We start from the raw sequence: 23381 nt of genomic DNA on the forward strand, positions 1-23381 counted from the left end.
CTTCTCTCATCGGCCCGGAACCTTTCTGTGGTGTAGACAAATGCACCTACAAGAAAGAGTTTCAGGAAAAATAGGTAACCGAAAGAAAAGCACTGGCGGAATCTTCCTGGTCTGGATCACTCCAAAAAGTTTCTTCGAAACTTTGACTCTACAAGATCCAAGAAGTATCTGGATCTTAGTAAGAATATGCTACACCTCCTCACTGGATTCCTCACAGGGCATTGCCGCCTTAGAGAACACCTCATGAGAATGGGTCTAACATGAAATTACGAGTGCAGATTCTGTGGGGAGGAGGAAGAAACTCCGGATCACCTGGTGACGGAATGCCTCGCCATCGCTAGCCAACTCAAAACCTGCCTTGGACAAGAAACTTATAGAAGTGAGGAATTAGCCTCCTTGAAGCCATTCCAGATATTGGAGTTCATCAGAACTCTGGAACTGGAAGGCGAGCTGTACAGCACATTACGGAGAGAATAGCTCTGATGGAGGGTACAATAGACCATTAGGTCGCAGTGATACGTAACCTCCTCAATTGAATCTAAATCTAATCTAATCTTAATGGGCCTATAAAAGACACCTGGTACTAGAATCAAAGCCAAGTCTTCAAAATTTCCTTTCTCCAAGAAGACATTCAAGAGGGTAATCCCAATTGATCAGGCTAGGTAAAAATTAAAATCTTTGGCAGCAACAGGCCCTGAGCTGATTCACATCATCTCTATCTCAGGGAATGGTGAATTTTCAATAACTCCAATAACTCAGTGTCCTGATGTAATCATTGTATCTGCCAACGCGAGCGCGTTGCATATCGATAATTCCTCATAAAACTTCTATTTGATCATATATGTTTTGACGGCATAGCATCCCCACAATTCTTCTTGACAACACACAATCGCTCTTACTACGTTCACGTGTCAGTCAGCCATAGCTCGCCATTGCTCTCATGAGCACCAGCTAAATGGAGAAAAGTCCACCTAATCCTAATTTTGATCGGCTGTATCTCGATTGAAGTTTAGGAAAAAATTTATGACTACAACAATTTAGCAAATTCAAAGATCTATAATTGGTTTGAAAATGAATGTTTGGTCTAAAACTACTCAGTTTATAAGTTATAAGCCAAAAACGGAAAAAAGTTCAAAAATGTTGTGGTTCTTCGGGACTCCTTAGTAAGCACAGGGTCCTCGTATTGGATAACTTGACAGATCATTCCACAGTACCCCCAAACAACCATTAGAAGTTTCATTACATTCGGAATTATATCCAGCAGACCCCACTTTTTTGCACTGTCTACTGGACTATGACCTAAAGTTAGGTTAGGTTAGTTTCTCTCCCGAGATCAGCAACTTGCCATAAATTCGACAGTGAAACTAAGACTGACTAGAAAATGTAGAGTGGCTAATCCCAGCCTGCTACAACAATCCCATTTTCCCCCAAAAACCACTGAAGATAAAGGGCATTAATGAACGAGCGCATTTCATATATGAATATTTGATTCTGACTGGCTGTACTAATTATAAATTAGGAAACATGGAAACAGAAAAAAAAATAAAACGATTCAACTATTAATGATTATTTTCTAATATGGCAGATATCTTTTTATATCTTATTCGAGAAAAAATATAGAATCGATAGAAATATAATTCAATTCACAGAAATTTCAATCACTCATTAATCATGAATTCTCACTCGTACAAAATTAATATTTCTCACCTTTCTTCACTAGATTCACTTTCTCTGGTACTCGTGCCAGTGTCACTACCAAGGGATGATTCCAATTTTTTCACTTCCTTAACTGGGGGATTTAATCTGCTTTCTATTTCTGCGAATTTCTTCTGATTTTCAGGACTTTCTATGAGAACTTGCAATTGCTGACGAAGTAATCCAGCAGTCTCAACACTATCACATCTATAAAAAAAAATATGTCAATAAGTTCTGATCCAGCAAATAATTATAACATACACAAAGTCATATATAGCAATGAAGTTCTAACGGGTGCTTTTTTTCGGGGTATATAACTTTAATTGGCATTACTGTTCAAGATGGCTACCGATTTAGCAGCTGTCAAGTGATTTATTCTCAGTTTGGTTTAGCAATTCATCATTAATAGACACACGCCTGAACAACGCTTGCAAATAGTGCAATTTCATTTCGAAAATAATGGTTATATGCGGAATACGTATCGCGCACTACGTCCATTTTATTTTGTTTAGCGATGAAGCGCACTTCTGGTTGAATGGCTACGTCAACAAACAAAACTGCCGCATTTGGAGTGAAGTTAATCCTCGAGTGTATGTCGAAACACCGTTACATCCAGAAAAACTGTCTGTTTGGTGCGCTTCATGGGCTGGTGGAATCATTGGTCCGTACTTCTTCAAAAACGATGATGGCCAGAACGTTACAGTCAATGGTGATAGGTATAGAGCCATGATTACTAACTTTTTCATTCCTGAATTGAACAATCATGATATCCAGGAGCTGTTGTTCCAACAAACCGGTGCAACATGTCACACAGCTCGTGCCACAATCGATTTATTGAAAGACACGTTTGGTGACCGCCTAATTTCACGTTTTGGAGCTGTGAATCGGCCTCCAAGATCTTGTGATTTAACACCGCTAGACTACTTTCTATGGGGCTATGTAAAGTCATTGCTTTATGCGGATAAGCCACAAACCCTTGACCATTCGGAAGACAACATTCGCCGTGTTATTGCCGATATACGGCCACAAATGTTGGAAAAAGTAATCGAAAATTGGACTACATCCGAGCCAGCCGTGGCGGTCATATGCCAGAAATCATATTTAAAATGTAATGCCACAAGATTATCTTGCGGATGAATAAAATTTATGTCAATCGAATAATCCATCGTTGTTTTATTGCAATTTAAAGTTTTATAGCACTAAAAAAACACCCTTTACAAGTAGTAGTGCCGTCAATTCTGAAGTAACACTTCCAAGTTAGAAGTAAATAATAAATGTCTTGAAATAGTCCTGTTTATGTTAATTTTTATTCATATTTATATTGTTAATATTACTGTATTGATATTTTTCATCATTAATAAACGTCAATTGTTCAATAACTGTTGTTTTCATCGAAAAAAGAAGTTAATGGAGGCAAAGAAGCAGATGATAATGAAGCTGAATAAAAATTCAATAGACATACATTAATTTGAAAATATACCGTATATATTCAAAACAACAATCCATACATTCATACATACAGAATTGAAGGATACCCTGTATACATCAAACAAATTTCAATTCAATTGAACCGTTCAAAATGTCGAAATTATCGATCTCAATAACGAATATGCAGAAGTAAAAGTAAGCGACCTTGTCACTAGTAGAGGTCGTGACACCACCGACACCATTGATATTTCAAAAAAATAACGATGACATCAACCTGAAGTCATCAGATAATAGAAGATTTTCACTTATCGAAAACATCCTGTTTGTAGTTAAAATCTGAAGAAGGAATTTCAATGAATGTTTTTTGAAGGAATAAAAAGTTTTCGACTAATTTAAAACTAATTTCATCCAATGTTTGAACCTTCGATGATTAAGGCAATTATTTTATCTTCCTTCTCAATATCAATTCTGATATGAATAACAGAAATACAGCCATTCCTTTCTTAATGTACTTTATTTATTTGGCTTAAAAGAACTAATATGAAAAACTGGAAACTTCAAGGATCCCATTCAAAGTGGAATTAGATAAGAATATGACTCTAAATCAACTTGAAATGAATTATCCTCAAACAAAGTATTTTACAAGCGAAACAATGACCAATATGGATTTAGGCAGGCTCAATCAACAGTTATCAATTTTCATGCAGCTAGAAGCAAGAAACACATATCAAGTAATAATTGAGTTTTACTATCTCCTGGGCTACTTTTTTTATCGCACTGAAATTGGTAAGAGTTATCTAAAAATAATGAGACGTCTTCAAGACTACAACACTCTATATGTGGTCTTCAAGAACGCAAATGCCTCATAAATGAATTGGTTTTTTTTTTCGATATTCTGATGCATGAATTTCTTCACAGTTCTAACACCGTCATTAATAAGAAATTTTATGATAAGATTGAAATTTTTGCTTTCAAGTTTCAACATTTCAGACCAATAACAGCTATGGGATGAAAGATATTGTTCTAGAATGAAGGTTCGACAAGATCTTCGTGAGTAATAGCAGCTTGATACCACAGAAAACATACCTCTGAGCATTGATGAAACGGTGATTGAGAGATACTAAAATTAATATCTTTTACTCAAAACAACTGAAATCTTGAATTCTTCACTATTTACTGCAAGAACGATAAAAGATAACGTGAATTTCATTACATATTTCACATTCATACGTGCTGTGTCAACTTCAGATCAATAGATCGCTGGTTCTACAGGAAGAATGTTATAATAGAATCACGATTTTTTTAATAAACAAATATATTTTCCGGAAGCGATATGTTTTTTCAAAATTGTTTGCGAGAAAGGGTACGACAAGCAACTTGAGGCGAAAGATGCCCAAAACGCAGTTAAAGTTGCAGAAATCCAAGTGTTAGAAAAGTAATCGAGCAACTGATTGCCGAAATGGGTCAAATAAAAGAAGCCAGAGAGATGCACATGAAAGACATCAGATATACCAGATTGCCTGCAGGGGGGGGCGGCATTCGAGTGCTCACCACAGATCCCGGAAGACCACAGGAAAATTACCAGATTCCTTGGATTTAGAGGAATGAAATTTTACACTTTTCAAAGAGAAAAAAAGATTATTTTTGCAGGTGTACGCTATCCGTCCCTAGACGCAAATATAACTATAATCACAGCAGAACAAGGCATTACAAACGCGGATATTATAAAGACAACAAAACAAAGAAGGCAAACCCAAATTTTTTGGAAGCCCAGAAATAAGAGAATCTATGATATCAGTCGACTCTATGGTATCAATTGCGTAGTGGAGCCAAAGAACAAAACCATGGAATCCAGTCAATGCTATACGCGAGTGTTATGAAGACGAACAAAGAAAATGCACCTTCCCATGAAGTTGTGCCGAATGCTGCGGATCGTACAATAGCAAAGATTGTATGCTAACCTAACCTAACCTAACCAGAGAAAACGAGGAACGAATTGCTACTCGTGGCACAACCATTTACTGAGAATCTAACGAACTGAAATGGTGACCAAGATGAAGACTCCAAATACAATAATGAAAGAGTAAATGAAAAACACGCATCCTGTCCATAGGAGAAGAAAACGCCCACATAGGAGACGAAGAAAGAAGTATTCAGGGAATGGAATGGAAAATCAAAGAGGGTGTTGAAAAAAAAAGGAGAGATCGACAAGAAAAGTACCAAAACCATGAGAATTTAGATACCTTCATCAAGAAAAATCATAAGCAACCTCATGAAATAGGTAAGGAGAAAGGAAAAAAAATTCCTCAAACTAAATAAACCCAATTAACGAAATCAGTATTTGATGAAACAAACTATCATGGAACATAAACGGTATATGAGTCCGCAAACCTGAACTAGAAGAGATAATAACTGAAAAGCAACCAGATTTCATGGCCATAAAAAAGATGAGACTATATACTAGAAAAAAATTTCTGGAGTTTATACTGGGTGAGTAATAGATATCTAAGGAGGGAGCATGACCCTTATAGTCAAAAAGATCGGCCACTACTTGTCGGATGTACTAAAGAAGCGGCAAACAGAAACTCTGTTTCGATTATAATGTAATTATTATAATGTAATGCTGTCTGCCCAAAAGGTGGCGTTATGGGCTTCGCACCACACCCTAGTGCGTCCCGGCGGGTGTATAGTGGCTACCGCATTACAGCAGAGTCATCTCTCCACGATAGAGTGAGAAGATGTATTTGGCAGAAATCACTGGGTTACCAAACAGGAGATTCCATCAGTGTTCTTGGGATGAAACACTGCAATCCTCAGAGAGAGAGGGCGTACCTACGTAATTGGCTCGAGAAAGACTCGTCCAAATGATAAGTAGCAATCGGGGTGACTATTACATGAAAATTACATCAGATTACGAACCACCTTAAAATCATCTCAACGAAGAAGATCTAAAAGAGTTGCTTGAAGGAAATTTGCCGAACATCATTATTCAAACTGTCAATCAGCACAACAGGAAACCAAAATGATAAGAAGCTCAAGACGTACGCCGAAAAGCAGAATGCCATAGTACTCAGACCTGAAATTTCAACCAGACTAAGATTGGTACAAAGTAGAAAAGTGAATTTGATAAGAGAAATAATATAATTATAAAAGATACATCGGGGAATTGCCTCCTGGTAACAATTAGTACCGTTAGTCCAGACCACAATGAAAACATTAGGTTTTTTCTGCCTTAATAAAGTTAGAACTATTTTTTTTTTGTCTTTATTTTATGATTTTCTACGAGAGCGGATTTTTACCGGTTAACCATTTGGGGTAACAACACTTCAACGTTATTTTATGGCGGTACTTGCTTGGTACTTATGAAGTACTTGATAATGTGTCCAATTTACTTAAATTCCGAAAAAGTACTTTACAGTTACAAGTATATTTTAAATCGAGTATCTTGGCAAAGCATAGTGAATGGCCATCTTTAGATATAATACCGTGTACATTTTGAACTAGAAATATTTATTATGGTAATCTAGGTCTACAACTCTATTCTGCTGCATTAACTACTATAAAAATTATATAGGAAGAGCATTTTTATTTCTTTGAGAATTACTTGCAATCTAATTATAATGAGAAATTAACTCACCTATAAGCATGTATATGCAGAGGACATTTCGTAACTGGGTTGAAAAGTAACAGAATACAAGCTATTATATCTTCATGCTGGTAGACGCAGGTAATAGTATTATGAGGAATGAAATGTTTGATTGTCTCGTTCTTGGGTTTACTCTTTCCTTGAGCTACAATATTCTGTATGATCTTCAATCCTTTATGGGACACTTGAAGGGTAACTTTGAAGGGTTCTACCTCTTTCTCCCTCTGCTCCAAGTGTTTTATCACAGGTATTATATATTCAGATCCTCTAAGTCCCTTTGACTCCTTCGCTCCCAGGAACCAAACATAGTAAAGTGACTTTTTTATATCTTTCCGTAGTTTCAAAGCCATGTTATCCTTGGAACATATTTTTATGGCACCTATGTAGACTTAGTTTCTTCGAATTAGGACATTTTACCAAAACCACTCAATGTGACCTGCAACAAGAAAAAAAGTTGATAAAATCTGAATCGAACAATTATAAAAAAAGAAGAAAAATTGGAATGGATAGGCTGCATAATTCGAATAACAACTTCTCAAATGAAACAATTCAACAAATGATCGCATTCAACTTTGATTTATATTCCTTATGTGATATATCAACTTTTCTAGAACAGAAGTTGTACTTAGTATTATTTAACGTAGTCATTAGTTATGATTTCAACTTGAATTTCCTTTTAAAATTAAGAATTCAATGTGAAATAATGAGAAGTTCCAATCTATCATACAATATTTTCTCATCAACATAAATTTGAAATGTATTTTCATTAGTTTACAATGCTTCATACAAAAAATTTGAACAAATAAAATTTGAGCTGAAAGACCAGTTTTCAATGTGATGAATATCTTAACTTCAGTTGAGTTTCATACCTGAACTATTTATTACCACAACGAAAGTGAAAGATGAATGCTTTGACTATAGATTCATGGCTCTCCTTTGTTCTATCTATTAAATATTGCACATTTAGCATATTATGAAAGTGAAATTTGAATACCTCATCACTTCTTACATGAAAGTCAACCATATTTTATGTAGCTTCAGAATATAATTTTGTAAGCGATATGCAGTATTTGGAATCGCTGAAATTCTCTTAAAACGACTAACACAACGATACTCATTGAAATTAACTAGGATCAAATCAATACTGACTCAACTATAATGAAAATAATTATGGAGTTATGTATGGAATGATACCTCTCCGAATATTATATACATATTATTATCAGAAATGTTCTACCGTCAACAGTTTCAGGATCAAATAGTTGTGAAAATTTTTAATAATCACAACTCTGCTTTCAGCCCATACGACATGATATTTCTCATGAGATTTTTCATACTAAAGAACTATTTGTAAAATTTGCAGTTTTTCAGTATTGCAGTATTCTTACGAAAAGGCTCGATTGATATTGTCTCATTTGATTTCATAAATATGGATCAATATAATATTTCGTATCAAAAATAATAAATCTCGACAGAAATTTCGAAACTACTTCATATCCAAGGAAAATTTCTGCAACTTTTAAAGGCTGTTTCTCAATACCCATCCGATTGCCTGATGAAGCGTTAATAATAATGTCGAAACGTAATATTAATTCGACAGCTGTCCCCTTTTGTAGAAATTTCGGAATGATATTTACGTTTGATTTGTCAATGATTATCGAAAGAAGATATTATTGGAAATGTTACCCACAATAGGTTAGACTGAATGCAATTGTTTGCTATAAAGAACCGTTTTATTGGTGACTCCATCAATTAGTATTACAAGATCGTAGGAAGTCATGGGCACCTAGGCACCTATCACGTGATCTGCTAGGTGAATTCATTCAACAGTATGAATTTTCGACTGCAAGTTTGTGAGAAAATTGCTACAGCACATCCATCTTTCAATTTTCCGGCTAATAAAGTGTTTTCCAATAAGAGGTTTCATTTTGATATTGAAAAACCGAGTATTTGAGGTGTAGTAAAAAAAATTCATTATTTTTACATGCTAAACAAGTTTTTATTTTAAAGGTGATATAAATAAATAAATAAATAACGTCTTTATTCAGAGAAGCAGGATTATAATATGCCTGGCAATCATGACATCATTATACCTCTCCCATAGAAGCCCTTGTCTCTATTGGCAAAACATCAGACATTCGATTTTCACAAGCCTATGTTAAAGCGAATTTTTCACAAGCAAAATTGTTCACTCGGTGTCAGGTCCGGACTATAAGATGGATGCATAAGAACCTCCCACCCAAGGTCCCGGAGCTTCTAGCGAACCGAGTTAACAGTTGTGTCGTAAGGAAGCAGGTCATAGTAGATAATGCCCTGCCAATCCCACCAGACAAACAGCCAAACCTGGCCATCAATATTAGGTTGGCTACAGTTTCTGCCGGCTCACCTACTATACAAATTGCTTGCGGCAGGTTTCCCACTCTCCATGGTCCAACTTTTAGCTTCTTACCTACCTTCTCGCAAGTTTAGAGCCAAAGTTAACGGAGTATTGTCTTCAGAGAGGTCTCTTTCAGCCGGAGTTCCGCATGGATCTCTGCTGTCTCCAATATTATTCACAATATATGTATCCGACATGCCAAAAACGGTGAAAACCTCAATGGCACTGTACGCTGACGACACCGTTATTCTTGCCAGTTTTTGATGTCCCAAAATGGCAACGAAGTACTTACAAGAAGCCATCTGCGGACTCCAATCTTGGTTTGCTCGATGGAGAATTGAAGTAAACCCTGAGAAGAGCGGAGCAGTTCTTTTCAGTAGAAAGAAAAAATATCCCGTCGGGCACGTCGTAATGTTCGGTAGGAGGATCGAATGGAAAAACAAGGCCAAGTATCTGGGAGTGATACTTGACAAGAAGCTCACTTGGGACCAACACGTCACATCAGATGTGACGAAGGAAAAGACAGCAGCGCCAGCGTTGCAACCGCTACTTTGCAGAAGCAGCAAAATGTCTCTTTCCAACAAGCTCCTTCTTTTTAAGTCCACCATTCGGCAAGTCATGTCTTACGCATGTCTGGCTTGGGGATACGCCGCAAAGACGCATCTGCAAAGACATCAAGTCGTGCAGAATACGATCCTTAGACGAGCCTTAAATGCGCCATGGTTTGTCAGCAACGTGCGGATACATGAAGACCTGCGAATACCATTCCTAGACGACCATTTGAAAGATCTGAGCGTGAAAACCTTCATCAAAATGGAAAATCACGCAAACCCTCAAATAAGGAAGGCTTGCGACTACGACGAAAAAGCTCCTAGAAAACACAAACGACCGAAGATGGCACTTCCATAGGAAGTATGTGTTAAATCCAAAACCTTACTGGCACAGAGATTGTGTAATGATTACACAAACTTTCTGAGTGGCATATTGCCACCTGCTAGAGCAGAATCAAAATAACTCACCAGGGGTAAATTATATTGAGATGGAGCAGTAAAAGGCCTGACTGCAAAAGAAAAAGAAGTTCTAAGTTCTAAATGCCGGCTCACCGGGTTTCGACCACGACCGTTTTCGCTTGACGTTGTCGTTAGTGATCCTATTTTCATCACTATAGTCACTAAGCCCTTCAAAAATGGGTCGATCTTGTTGAGATTCAGCAACGATTCGTAGATAGATATTCGGTCCATAATATTTTTTTGCGTTAATAGGTGTGATACCCATACATCGAGCTTCTTCTTGGAACCAGACTTATGCAAATAGTTTTGAACGTATCATTTACGTGTTATAAAATACGTCACAGGGTTCATCGAAAACACATGCTTCAAACAGACGTATTAAAATGGTAAAAAGTGCTTTTTGTCGAATGGAATGAATTTTCTGGAAGAAATTGATATTTCTTTTCAGACGATATAACATGTTTCTATACCTGAAATGTAAAGTTTCCTAATTAAAAGCAAGTTTTCTTTCAATACATTTTATGATATGTAGGTCATTTCATTTGAAAAAATTCACTTTTCATAATTTTACTATGTCTCGTTGGAGCCTGTGATTTTGAACATCCCTGTGTGATTAGAAAAGCATTTTATTAAACGTAAAGGATACACGGGATATTGGTAATCCATACCCGAAATTGCAGATTTCTAGGATGCCAAGTGTCGAAGTGATGAATATTTGATTGAAATTATGTTTTTCATAAAAAAAACCAATGAATTGCTCGAAAAATGCTATAGATATAGGGATAAGAAAGTTGATACATAAATAATCGAGAGGCTACAGCAAACCGAAAAAAGTAATAATATACAGGGTGTTCTATTTGACATATTATAGTTGTTAATACTTTTACCATAGGATATTATGCCAACCACCTACGATTTTGAAACGCCCTTTGAAACGGTTATAAATGACCGTCCTAGTGCAATAAGTCTCGTAAATCGTCCGGACAAAAAGTCATCCATATGGTTCACAGATGGATCTAAAACAGAGAAGGGCGCCGGCATTGGGATATACAGACCGAGATAATGGCTGTTCATGTATGCGCCCAGGAGTGTCTTAAAATGAACCTCAAGGGGACAAATATCTACATCACCACGGACAGCCAAACCACGCTGAGATCCCTGGAATCGTGTTGCCAGGGATCTCTGCTGACTTGGGAGTGCCGTAACACCATAAAGCAACTGGCCAGAGGAAATAAGGTGACTCTACTATGGGTACCAGGGCACTGTGGGGTTGAAGGAAATGAAAGAGCTGATGAGCTTGCAAAAAGTGCATCAAGGTTAACACCTGCTGGACCTGAGCCTTTCTGTGGGATAGGAAAAGATCAATATAAAGCTGCGGTCCAGCTATGGGAGTTGAACAGCAGGACAATCCATTAGACTAACACTCCTAGACTTGTTCAGGCAAAGAAATTCGTGAAGATCTCACCTACCTACGCCAAAAAGCTCCTGAAGCTGTCGCGAGCCGAGCTTCGGGTGATGGTGAGACTGCTGACGGGGCACTGTCGGTACAAACATCATTTGTACCGTATGGGAAAATCAGCAGACAAGATTTTCAGGCTCTGTGGATCGGAAGCAGAAACAGCCGAACACTTGATAGGCAAGTGTCCGGAGCTGGCTGGACTGAGAACCATTCAAATGGGTAAGCCGGTTCTGGATACCAGAGAGGTTACGGCCTAGGCCCCTAAGGAGGTTGTCAATTTTATTAACGTCGTTGACGACCTCCCTGGGTTTCTATGAATGAGTAGGGTAGTGAACAAAAGATCTGCATTGTCGCAGTTCCCGGAAGGCTTACCGAACCAAAACGACCCCAGTTCAAATATGTAATAATAATAATACTTTTAGATATAAGAGGCAAAAGTATCTAGTGGTTCCCACCCAAGAAACCAAATTTTCAATAAAATCGTAACTTCAGTTCTCCGTCCTAGTCTAGGGTATCATCGAGCGTGGCCCACCCTGTATATTAACTCAATTGGATCTCATCTAAAAACACTAATCAACTAACTAAATCATACCTTGTTGGTTAAATCACGCATATCATTGGATTTATCTCATAGGATCAATGTAGAGCATGGTTTCGAACCAGATTAATGATTAAGCTCATTTTTGTGATAACCAGGTCAATATCTCGAGCGGTATTCAAATTACCTGTTAGAATGAAGAGAATTCAGCGAATTCACGTGCGAAGCATCAATTATAGGAGTCGCAGGAAATCTAAGCGAAGATAACAGCAGTTTAATAATGCAAAATATATCTGTAAACTTTCCGCATTAGGTGCTCGTCCAAGTTTTAACGCCTAGTGGAATGTGGAGTGGATCAGAAGTTTTTATTGAATTCGTTCCATTTAAAGATTATTGGTTTCATGCATTATCAGAAGAATTATCGAAGGAATTTCATGAATTAAATGTCATAACGATGGTGAAACTCATTGAAATTTCGATACATTCGATTACTATTATTAGGTGTTGTAAAAAGAAATCCATTATTTTTTCAATGGATGTCTTTAGTTATCTGTATTTCGCGTTTTATAAGTCCAACCGAGTTCCAATAGACTAGATGGCGTTAGAAAGATAAGAATTGTTACTACAAAAACATTTCTGACAGTTTTGTGATTAGTTGACTCAGTTTAGTTTCAACGCGCGTCAAAGATGGATACTAGTAAAGAGAAAACACTCTATATTTTAAGTTTTTCTTCGATTAAGTCCAGAGTAATGAAAGAGCCTACATACTGCATACAATCCAAAGTAGGTACTTTGATATTCAACATAATCGAAAAAACTGGACAAAGGGGCTCCAAAATGCGATATACTCAAAACGAATACTTTGTGGAATAGCTGTATATATAGCACTGAATACTGAACACCAATTGAGCCAATACGTACTCATAAAGGATGTTTTTTTCGAGGTATATAACTTTAAGTTGGCATTTCTGTTCAAGATGGCCGCCGATTTAACAGCTGTCAAGTGATTTATTCTCAGTTTGGTTTGACAATTCATCATGAATAGACTCACGCCTGAACAACGCTTGCAAATAGTGCAATTTTATTTCGAAAAAAAGGGTTCTGTGCGGAATACGTATCGCGCACTACGTCCATTTTATCGTCGACAAAATCGTCTATCAGAGCAGTTAATTCGATTAACCATGGAACGTTTTCGCACCACGTTTACTCTTATTGATAACTCGCATCCGCCGTACGGTGCGTACAGAAGAAGCTATTGCTGCTGTAGAGCGTAGCATTGAGGAAGACCCGAATGAATCTATCCGCCATCGAGCACAGGAATTGGATCTCTGTCCATCCACATTATGGAAGATTTTGCGGAAGGATCTTGGTTTGCGTGCTTACAAAATCCAAAATGAGATTGCCGTTGTTCCCGATTTTGATAAGCGAATTTTGTTTAGCGATGAAGCGCACTTCTGGTTGGATGGCTACGTCAACAAACAAAACTTCCGCATTCGGAGTGAAGCTAATCCTCAAGTGTATGTCGAAACACCGTTACATCCAGAAAAACTGACTGTTTGGTGCGCTTTATGGGCTGGAGGAATCATTGGTCTGTGTACTTCTTCAAAAACAATGATGGCCAGAACGTTACAGTCAATGGTGATCGGTATAGAGCCATGATTACTAACTTTTTCATTCCTGAATTGAACAACCATGATGTCCAGGAGCTGTGGTTCCAACAAAACGGCGCAACATGTCACACAGCTCGTCCCACAATCGATTTATTGAAAGACACGTTTGGTGACCGCCTAATTTCACGTTTTGGACCTGTGAATTGGCCTTCAAGATATTGTAATTTAACACCGCTAGACTACTTTCTGTGGGGCTATGTAGAGTTATTGGTCTATGCGGATAAGCCACAAACCCTTGACCTTTTGGAAGACAACAGTCGCCGTGTTATTGCCGATATACGGCGACAAATTTTGGAAAAAGTCATCGAAAATTGGACGTTCTGATTGGACTACATCCGAGCCAGCCGTGGCGGTCATATGCCAGAAATCATATTTAAAATGTAATGCCACAAGATTATCTTGCGGATAAATAAAATTATGTCAATCGAATAATCCATCGTTGTTTTATTGCAATTTAAAGTTCTATAGCTCTAAAAAAAACACCCTTCATTATGTGGAAGATATCGATAATTACAAAGTCACTTCCTCATTTGTTTAGCCACACAACTTTCGTTGAACTAGCCATGAACGTCAAGAACCAAGCTTGGACAAATGGTAAACAAACTGTTTCAATACATAAGTGATTTTGTTTTGGCGTCATATGCGTTTGGTTGTTTGAAATGTCTGATTTTGTGACGAATAATCACCACATGAAATGGTAATAGTGCTACAATTATAGTCATTTAGCCATTTAGCAATTTTGCTGATATCGTTTTCACTGATAATAGCATACCTTCCTCTTAACAATTAAATGAACATTCATTAATTCCTCTTAAAAATACTCGTTTTTTTATAATATCAAAATGGAACCTCTTATTGAAAAACTCTTTACACTAGATAAATCATTGGCTACTAAAGGTGACTTTGCAGTCATTCCCAAAATGAATAACAATGCTGAAGTATTGTTGATTCGAGCCAATTATAATGGCAACAAAAAATACAGTTCCACATCTAGAAATCATCTTAGAGACACAAAAAGAATCAGGAGTTCCACGAAGAAATTACAAAATTTGCGGGAAAGTTCAATGAACAAAAATAACGATTTATGCTTGAACATCTCGTTAAGGAACCCTGTTCCATTGCTAAAAAGTAACGATTTCCTTAAAAACATAAACTACACATTAAACAAGTTCACAAAGAAATAAATATTTGTGAAAGTTACGCTTGTTAGTAGCTATAGGTATACATTTATCCAAGCAAAGCAATCAACGTGAAAATCACGGCAAGTGTCAGTAGAGAATAACATGGCGTTGAGAGAAAACTGGATCTGGTGTATACCAACCTGGTCTTGGTATCACTTCCTCTGTTTTATATAACAACGTCTACGATTTTCAGAAGAAATTGATGTGAACTGAGATCTCAACCGGTAAACCTTGTTTTGATAAGAAATCTGGATACTAGAAATTCGAATAGATCAACGTTCTCTGATTTCATTCAATTAAGTCGATATTTCTGAACGCTTAGAAGGCCAAATATTGAAGTTGCTTTCACAAGCATCAGAAAAATATACAATCAATAGAATTTGATACTGAAATACCCCCACATGCAAATTTTCAACACAAAAGTTTTCCATAAATGCTTAGTAGGCTATCGCGGTGAATCTCCTTATGTAGAGAGAAAAATATCAAAAATTTATAATTCCGCACCTACACTGCGCAAAAAAATTAACGCACATTCTGAAAATCTCAATTTTAATGGAAGTTAACTCTACATTGACTTTATAACTTATTTTTTATGTTCTCTCGGGAAGGTTTTGAACGAAACAAGACACATTAAATGGAAGAAAAATTCAGGATTTCACCGAATCTTATGTGAAAGAAGAATAAACAATTTTCAAAATACTGGAATGCTGATAAATGATTAAATACTTGATATTTCCACCCCTTGCGTTAATTACAGCTCGGCAACGACGGTTCATACTCAAAATGAGTAATGTTCTGATCTAATCCTTTCCAGATTTCTCTGAGTTAGATTCCTAAGTCATTAAGAGTAACTGGATGATTTTCTGAACTCCTCAGCCTTCTATTGAGGTTGTCCCAAACCTGCTCAATCGGATTGAGATCTGGACTTCTTGCTGGCTATTCCATTCGAGAGACTTCAACCTCTTCAAGGTACTCCAGAACGATGCGCGCACGATGGGGTCTGGCATTATCGTCCATAAAAATTAAATTTTCACCAATGTATGGGGCAAATGGCACTACATGCTCTTCAAGAATGTTCCTTATATACCTATCAGCATTCATAGCTCCATTATCAACGACCACTAGATCTGTGCGAGCAGTCAAAGATATTCCACCCCATACCATAATCGATCCTCCCCCGAAACCAGTAGTATTCAGGAAATTGCACTGAGCATATCTTTCATGTGGACGTCTGTATACAAGGGAACGCCAATCACAATGGTAGAGGCAAAATCTGGGCTCATCTGTGAAGAGAACTCTTTCCCAATCAGCCTCTTCCCAATGGATATGCTCTCTCGCAAAATCCAAACGCGCCCTTCGATGGGCTGGGGTAAGAGCCTCTTGCCGCGTCACGAGGCCTTAAATCATATTCTCTGAGGCGATTTCTTATTGTCTGAGTGCTAGTTTGCATCCCATGAGTTAGCTCAAGCTGATTTTGAAGGAGGCGAGCGGTTACAAATCGTTGTCTCAACGAAGAAACTCTCAAGTAACGTTCTTGAATGGCAGTTGTTACCCGTGGTCTACCCTGTCCTGGACTTCGGACATTCATACCTGTCTCCCTGAATCGCTGCAACATTCTGGACACACTTGTATGGGAAACTCCAAACCATTCTGCAATTCTTGTGTATGTCCACCCTTCTTCTCTCAAAACTACCGCTTGGGCACATTCCTCTTGGGTCAAATTGCGTGTTTCGCGTTGCATAGCGATCTAGTGTAGAAAATCAAACGAAAGAAAAACTATTGATTACTAGAATTGATCGAGAACAACTGATTTCAGAATGGAGCCAATACATTCAAAATCTGATAATCTCATCTTTTTTTATTCCTGCTAGGAAAAAACATCTGTATTGAAGAAAAACGTTGGAAGTGGATAACATATGCATGCATAATTCTGATAAAAATAATTATCATTGAGAACACCTTCAGTTGTAGAATTAATTTGAGATTTCCATAATGTGCGTTAATTTTTTTGCGCAGTGTATTTAGAATATCCAGAATTCTGTGGTGAAAATATTGTATTTAATACAATCATGGTAATCTACATATGAAATTCAATGAGTCTATATAGGTACTTGTAATGATGTGTTTCATATTAATTTAACATACTAATGAGATGAAAAATCTCGCAAATAAGTGCAAAAAGAAATTAAACAAGAATAAAACTATAGGTATAGTACAAATCAAAGAGAAATGAAAATATTTTATTTCTTTCAAAATCTTTCCGTCCAAAGGAAGAGAATCTATTTAGTCGCTTTTTATAGGCTTTCCAAGTCGATAAGTTTTGATTGGGCCACAGTCATCATCAATTTTTGAGAAAAACCTTTCCCCCGATGCGACAAATACTGCTAGCGTCAAAAAATGTATTGTCATTAACATTGAAACTCTTTACCAAATCTTTCAAATGAAATGATATATTCTCTCAATAATTTTTTTATTCGTTCATTTCTTTTCACCTAGGAAACTGTGAAGGATACGAATATATCGTTCAACTACTTCATCTTCTAGTATGAATAACACGTCTCCTCTTTAATAAATTATTATTGGTTCTGTTATTGGTTCATCATTGCTTTCGTAATCTAACTGTTTCGTCTTTGTCTTTTGACATATAGTTCTTGAAGATGAAAAATAATGTTCAAATTCTAATTCTTCCGTCGAGAAGAACAACATCGATATCCTCATCATTATACCTATTATCAAGAGTTTCTGATATGTCTCAGTGTGTGAAAATCTCAACAGACAATTTTAATTTGGCGCAATTTATGGCTGCGTTGAGCGAACCCAGCAGTTATGATCCAACAGAATATGATCAGTGAGCGCATGCTCAGCATGTTTAGTGGGCAGATACCATTTTTTGAGTGATTCTGAGTGATTTTTCTGAAGTCTCAACAATTATTGAAAATCTTTCGGAAAAATTATCTCTGTTCTTTCTTCTAGATACGCGCAGGCGTAGCCGATTCATCGGTGACCAATCATGAACGATGAATGGACAAATTAACGTGTCTTTGCAAATTTCAGTAGCGTAACATGAATTGAAGCCTGTAAAATAGTTGCAGGTCATAAATTAGTAATTTTCAAGAAATTAAACAGTTTTCTTTCATAACCATTGAAAATTAATTATAATCACAATTATTGACGTTCAATAATGTTACAAATCAACATTTGAAAATTTGTGGGATTTTTCGAAAAATATCATGATTTTGGGGTAACATTTGGTATCAACTGGGATATATTCAATGAAGCAAAATGGCAACCATGTCTGTGAGCGTTCAGGGTTCAGATTCGCAACTGATCTTTCGGATGAAAGCAGCCAATAATTGATTTATTTTCTTCTTATATGTTAGATAATTTTTTCTGCATACCATTACATAAGATTTCGGTTTGAATATTCTTCTCGATCAATATCGAAAAATATTTCAGGTCCGAGAATAAATCATAATGAATAGCAATTTAAGTGTAGAAAACTTTCACCCACTACAACACTTTCGAGACCAATTATTTTTTTCTATGATAATCTCGTATATCACAACGAATTCCTCGATAATAATAACACAGCCAAATCTGATCACCATTACTCATCCTCTATTAATCACCGACAACACTACTCGCAATTTTTTCAAGACTTTCTCCCTCACAGCGAGCCGAAGCATCCAGATAATGCTTCTCTCGAAGTTATAAATAATTTTTACATTCATATTTCATTCCGCTCAATTTATTATTACATAATTCATCACAAAGTTTGACCTATTCCCAAAGTGTGAACAATTTGTTTGTATTAATTTTTTATTTCCGTTAATAATTTAATTGCAGATATATCGGTGTGTTGAAATTGATGATTACATGGAGAACCAGAAATATATTCGCTGATAATTGAACAATTTTAGGATTACGTTTCGCGTTTGGTGTAACGTTTGAGTCTCCAAGAAGAATTAGTTTGAAAGCAATCTAGTAGCTTTCGTCAAGGAAAGACTAAACCAATCAAATATTTACTTTAATATACATATTCTTATTTTGAAATACGATAATAATTTGAGTTCTTACTCTAATATGAATACAATTGAAATCAATATCGTAGTTCAAAATAAGAACATGCATGTTTTAGTAAATATTTGATTGGTTTAGTCTTTCCTTGATGAAAAGACCTAGGTACATCTTGAATTTACAAATGAAAATATAATTTTTTTTCGATAATGCAATCTTATGCAAGTATAACTTATATTATTTGATTTTAAACTACATAACTATACTTGGAGACTCAAACGTTACACCAAGCGCGTAACGACATCCTTAAATAGTTTAATAATTATCTATATAGCCTTCTTCTAGCTCTTTTATGGCATTTGTAGATCCACCTTGTGGATGCTTCGGGGCTGACCTTTTGATTCCTTTAATGTTCTCCTTTAATGCTCTTATTCTCTTCTCAAGTTTTTCGACGTCGTCTTCAGAAGTTCTATTATTATTCTTATCAGTGAGATTTCATTGATTTTCACTTTTGGTTTTTCTCTGTACTTTTGCCAGTCTGCCAGGCCTTTCATTATGAATTCTTCTGTTTTCAGCCTGTGACTGTAAGTTCTCTCAAGTTGTGGTCCAATTTGCTATTTTCCAGTATATCCAGGATGAACTCTTGGATAATACCTTTCATTGTGACGATACCTTTTACATCTGGAAGGTCATTTGGGCAGTTATATTAAAATGTTTGGTTCTAGTGTAGGTACAATATCTAGCACTCTACTTTTCGGTGTACGTCTTATGCTTGTACTCGTTTTAGCTTTCTGTTCTGCTGTTCTATTCTCTTGATTTGTAGTTCAAATCACCAATAATGATGTTTGGTAAGTGTCTAATCCAGCATTTTTGTCAGGCCTTCATTTAGATCATTTCGAGGCGATTTGTATACTGAAGTAGTTTTGATATATCCTCGTTTTCAATTTTTGAAGATTTTTGATAAACATTTCTTGAAAATTTCAGAGAGTTATCAATCCCCAAGAATGATCAATCCTCAAGAATTATCAATTCCCAAGAATTATCAATCTCAAGAATTGTCAATCCCCATGAATTATCAATCCCCCAAAATTATCAATCACCAAAAATTATCAATCCCCAATAATGTTCAATCCCCAAGAATATTCTGCCCCCTCTATTTTAGTGCACATGTACAGTGCATCCCATTTTGGGTGAGACTGCCAGGTTTCTCGCTTGTTATTTAAGATAGAGCCTTGCGGTTTTCACGTTCCTGTCCTACTTTTTCGTGAAACTCAAGTTGGTCTAATCAGATTTTGCATAACTGTTTCCGTTCAAGAGATACAGGGTGATTTTGGAAATTGATACTTTTCGAACCCCTCCTTTATCTCCGAAGTTATTAGAAATAATGCTGAGGTAAAAACTACGTCTGAATCAGAATTCTGCGTAGAATCCAGTGGCGTACTTAATTTTTTTTTCGGGGTATGGTTTTGAAGATTCAACACAAACCTATATTTTTTTCAATGGAACACCCTATATATCATTACTTCGTTGAATTCGTTATTGTTTTCCCTTCAAAATGATGTATAATACTATATAGGTAGAATGGTCAGAAATGTTAAAAAAACATTAAAAAAACATAAAATAATGATGATTTTTTGTTAATGAGCAATGGATTTCCCATATGAAAAAAAGATTCAATTGGATAATTTTAATTTGTGATTTTTATAAATAGTAGAGTAAGCAAACAAAGATAATACACTCATCACTAACATGAAAAACAAAACGTAGGTACCTACCTAATAGCAACAAATAAATAATACAAAAATTCATAAACATTGCATGATATCTTACAGCTTGAACTGTTCAAATTACTGTCCATTTTCCTCTTAATGCATTTAATATTATAAAAGGGCGGTTTTGTAAATCCTGGAAAACTGCCTCTCTTGATGCACGAAGTTCTTCGAGACTGTTATGTCTTTTACTGTAGTATATTATATGTATTAGGGAAAATGGACAGCAATTTGAACAGTTTAATCTATAAGATATTATGCAATGTTTATGAATTTTTTTATTATTCATTTTTTGCTATTAGGTAGGTACCTACGTTTTGTTTTTCATATTAGTGATGAGTGTATTATATTTGTTTGCTTACTCTACTATAAATAAAAATCACAAATTAAAATTATATAATAATGTTTATTTACTATAAACATATATAATTATCCAATTAATCCTTTTTTTTCATATGGAAAATCCATTGCTCATTAACAAAAAATTATCATTATTTGATGTTTTAGTGTTTTTTTAACATTTCTTACCATCCTACCTATATAGTATCATATATCATTCTGAAGGGAAAAAAATAACGAATTCAACGAAGTAATGATATATAGGGTGTTCCATTGAAAAAAATATAGGTTTGTGTTGAATCTTCAAAACCATACACCGAAAAAAAAAATTGAGTACGCCACTGGATTCTACGCAGAATTCTGATTCAGACGTAGTTTTTACCTCAGCATTATATCTAATAACTTTGGAGATAAAGGAGGGGTCCGAAAAGTATCAATTTTCAAAATCACCCTGTATCTCTTGGACGGAAACAGTTATGCAAAATCTGATTAGACCAACTTGAGTTTCACGAAAAAGTAGGACAGGAACGTGAAAACCGCAAGGCTCTATCTTAAATAACAAGCGAGAAACCTGGCAGTCTCACCCAAAATGGGATGCACTGTATAGTGAAATAATGGATAGCATCAACAGAAGAATATTGTTTTCATTCCTATTTAAGCTTGAATTTAGTTTTTGAACTATACGTGGTACACCCATTGTGGCGATTGTAAGAATCAAGCCATTTACTTATGTGTTAACATTCTATTCATTTTTTGGTCGGTTGTTAGCTACATTACAGAAATAAAGAGACTCATTTGTTTGGTAGTTGGATGAATCTATATTCATTTGAAAATTTAAATTATACTCAGATTCATAATTTTGGAATGATATGGATACGTTTCTATTTATTCAACGCATAAATTATTTTAAGAGGAAAAAATCGCTTTGAAATAGTGAAATAGTAAGTATTGTTAATTGTTAAAACATAATTCGATTGGAATTAAATTTACACTAAGATTTATTAGTCTCACATCAGGGCTCAATAGGTACTATTTTGAAACCATCCGATGTTAGTAAAAATTATTCAAAAGGAAAAATATTGGTTCAAAAATTATCAGCTGAATTTCATGCATTCACTTCAGAAAAATATGGAGAATATACATCAGGAGCTCAATAAATTGTCCAAAAATGGACACGACTCTTTATTCACATTATTTGAAAGAAAAAAATCAGTTTTTTTAATGTGCTCCATTCAATTTTGTTTCAGTAATTTTTACAAATAAATAATCGGTCTTGAAAAGGACTGACCTAAAGTCAAAAGCTTGTATGCTCTCGTTCATAAGTCATACCAATATGTGGTCTCCAAATTAGCAATTGGCGCATGAATGACGATCTCACACAAGCTCCTTACTTCACGTCAGTGCTTTTCAGTTAGATAATTTCCGAATATTTCGTGAAGAATTTTAATCAGTGAAAAAGTTTTTCATCTAATAAACAAATCTACTTCAAGAACTGTCAATGACTTCCGGAACAGGAAACCAGTTGCTAAACCACATCAAGTATCCTAGTTTCAGAATTCTATACATTCAAATTTTATGTGATTGATTTCGGTTCTCCTATCAATGAAGGAAATAATAAATTTTTTATAATGTAATTATTTTTGCCGAAGTGAATGTAACGGCTTTTATGGAGGAAATTTAGAAATCCAAAACTATTGGAATTTACCTAACAAAAGAAAAGGAATCGACAAAATGAGGAACGGATGTGTCTGTTTTTGATGTCTGCCGACATTCGTTAAAAAGTTAGTTGATCGGAGACTTTACAAATATTCCCCTCATTTATCCGAAATTTGAATATTGCAAAGTGGTGTAAAAAGTTCTAAAATACTAAAAAAAATTAAGTACAAGGGAAATAAATAGTGAAATAATGGTATCAGTTGAATTCATAAATATTACTTAAAACATCATTTAGTTCCTTACATGTGAAAATACCTACTATAAAATTCAACTGAAATATACAAAGTAACATTTCACCCAAATGTCTGTAGTTTTCGAATTTTGGGATAATCATGGTGTTAAATCCTTCCATCCTGCAGCCGTATTTGATAAATTTCGAAAAGAAACTGTTCTTTAATTGAAAAGTGAGGAAAGCACTGACGTGAAGTCAGGAAGCTTAGAGCACTCGTCATTTATACGCCAATTACACCAATTTATTGAGAGAAGGGCTTCAAGTTGTCAATCTACATTCAAATCCAAATTTTATCATGATCGAG

General features: G+C 35.7%; 1 protein-coding gene across 3 annotated transcripts in view; it reads right to left on the bottom strand.

Annotated features, from left to right (window-relative positions):
- Window positions 1-23381, bottom strand: part of LOC123675560 — a 115171-nt gene that overhangs the window by 57045 nt on the left and 34745 nt on the right. For all 3 annotated transcript variants that reach the window (XM_045610931.1, XM_045610932.1, XM_045610930.1), the window contains 2 exons: window positions 6761-7205; window positions 1708-1902 (listed from right to left, as the gene is read on the bottom strand). In XM_045610931.1, the coding sequence (XP_045466887.1) occupies window positions 1708-1902; window positions 6761-7119 (554 nt within the window). In that variant the 5' untranslated portion in view covers window positions 7120-7205. The remainder of the gene's footprint in view (window positions 1-1707; window positions 1903-6760; window positions 7206-23381) is intronic.

Source organism: Harmonia axyridis, chromosome 3 (assembly GCF_914767665.1).
Source record: "Harmonia axyridis chromosome 3, icHarAxyr1.1, whole genome shotgun sequence".
Classification (NCBI taxonomy): domain Eukaryota; kingdom Metazoa; phylum Arthropoda; class Insecta; order Coleoptera; family Coccinellidae; genus Harmonia; species Harmonia axyridis.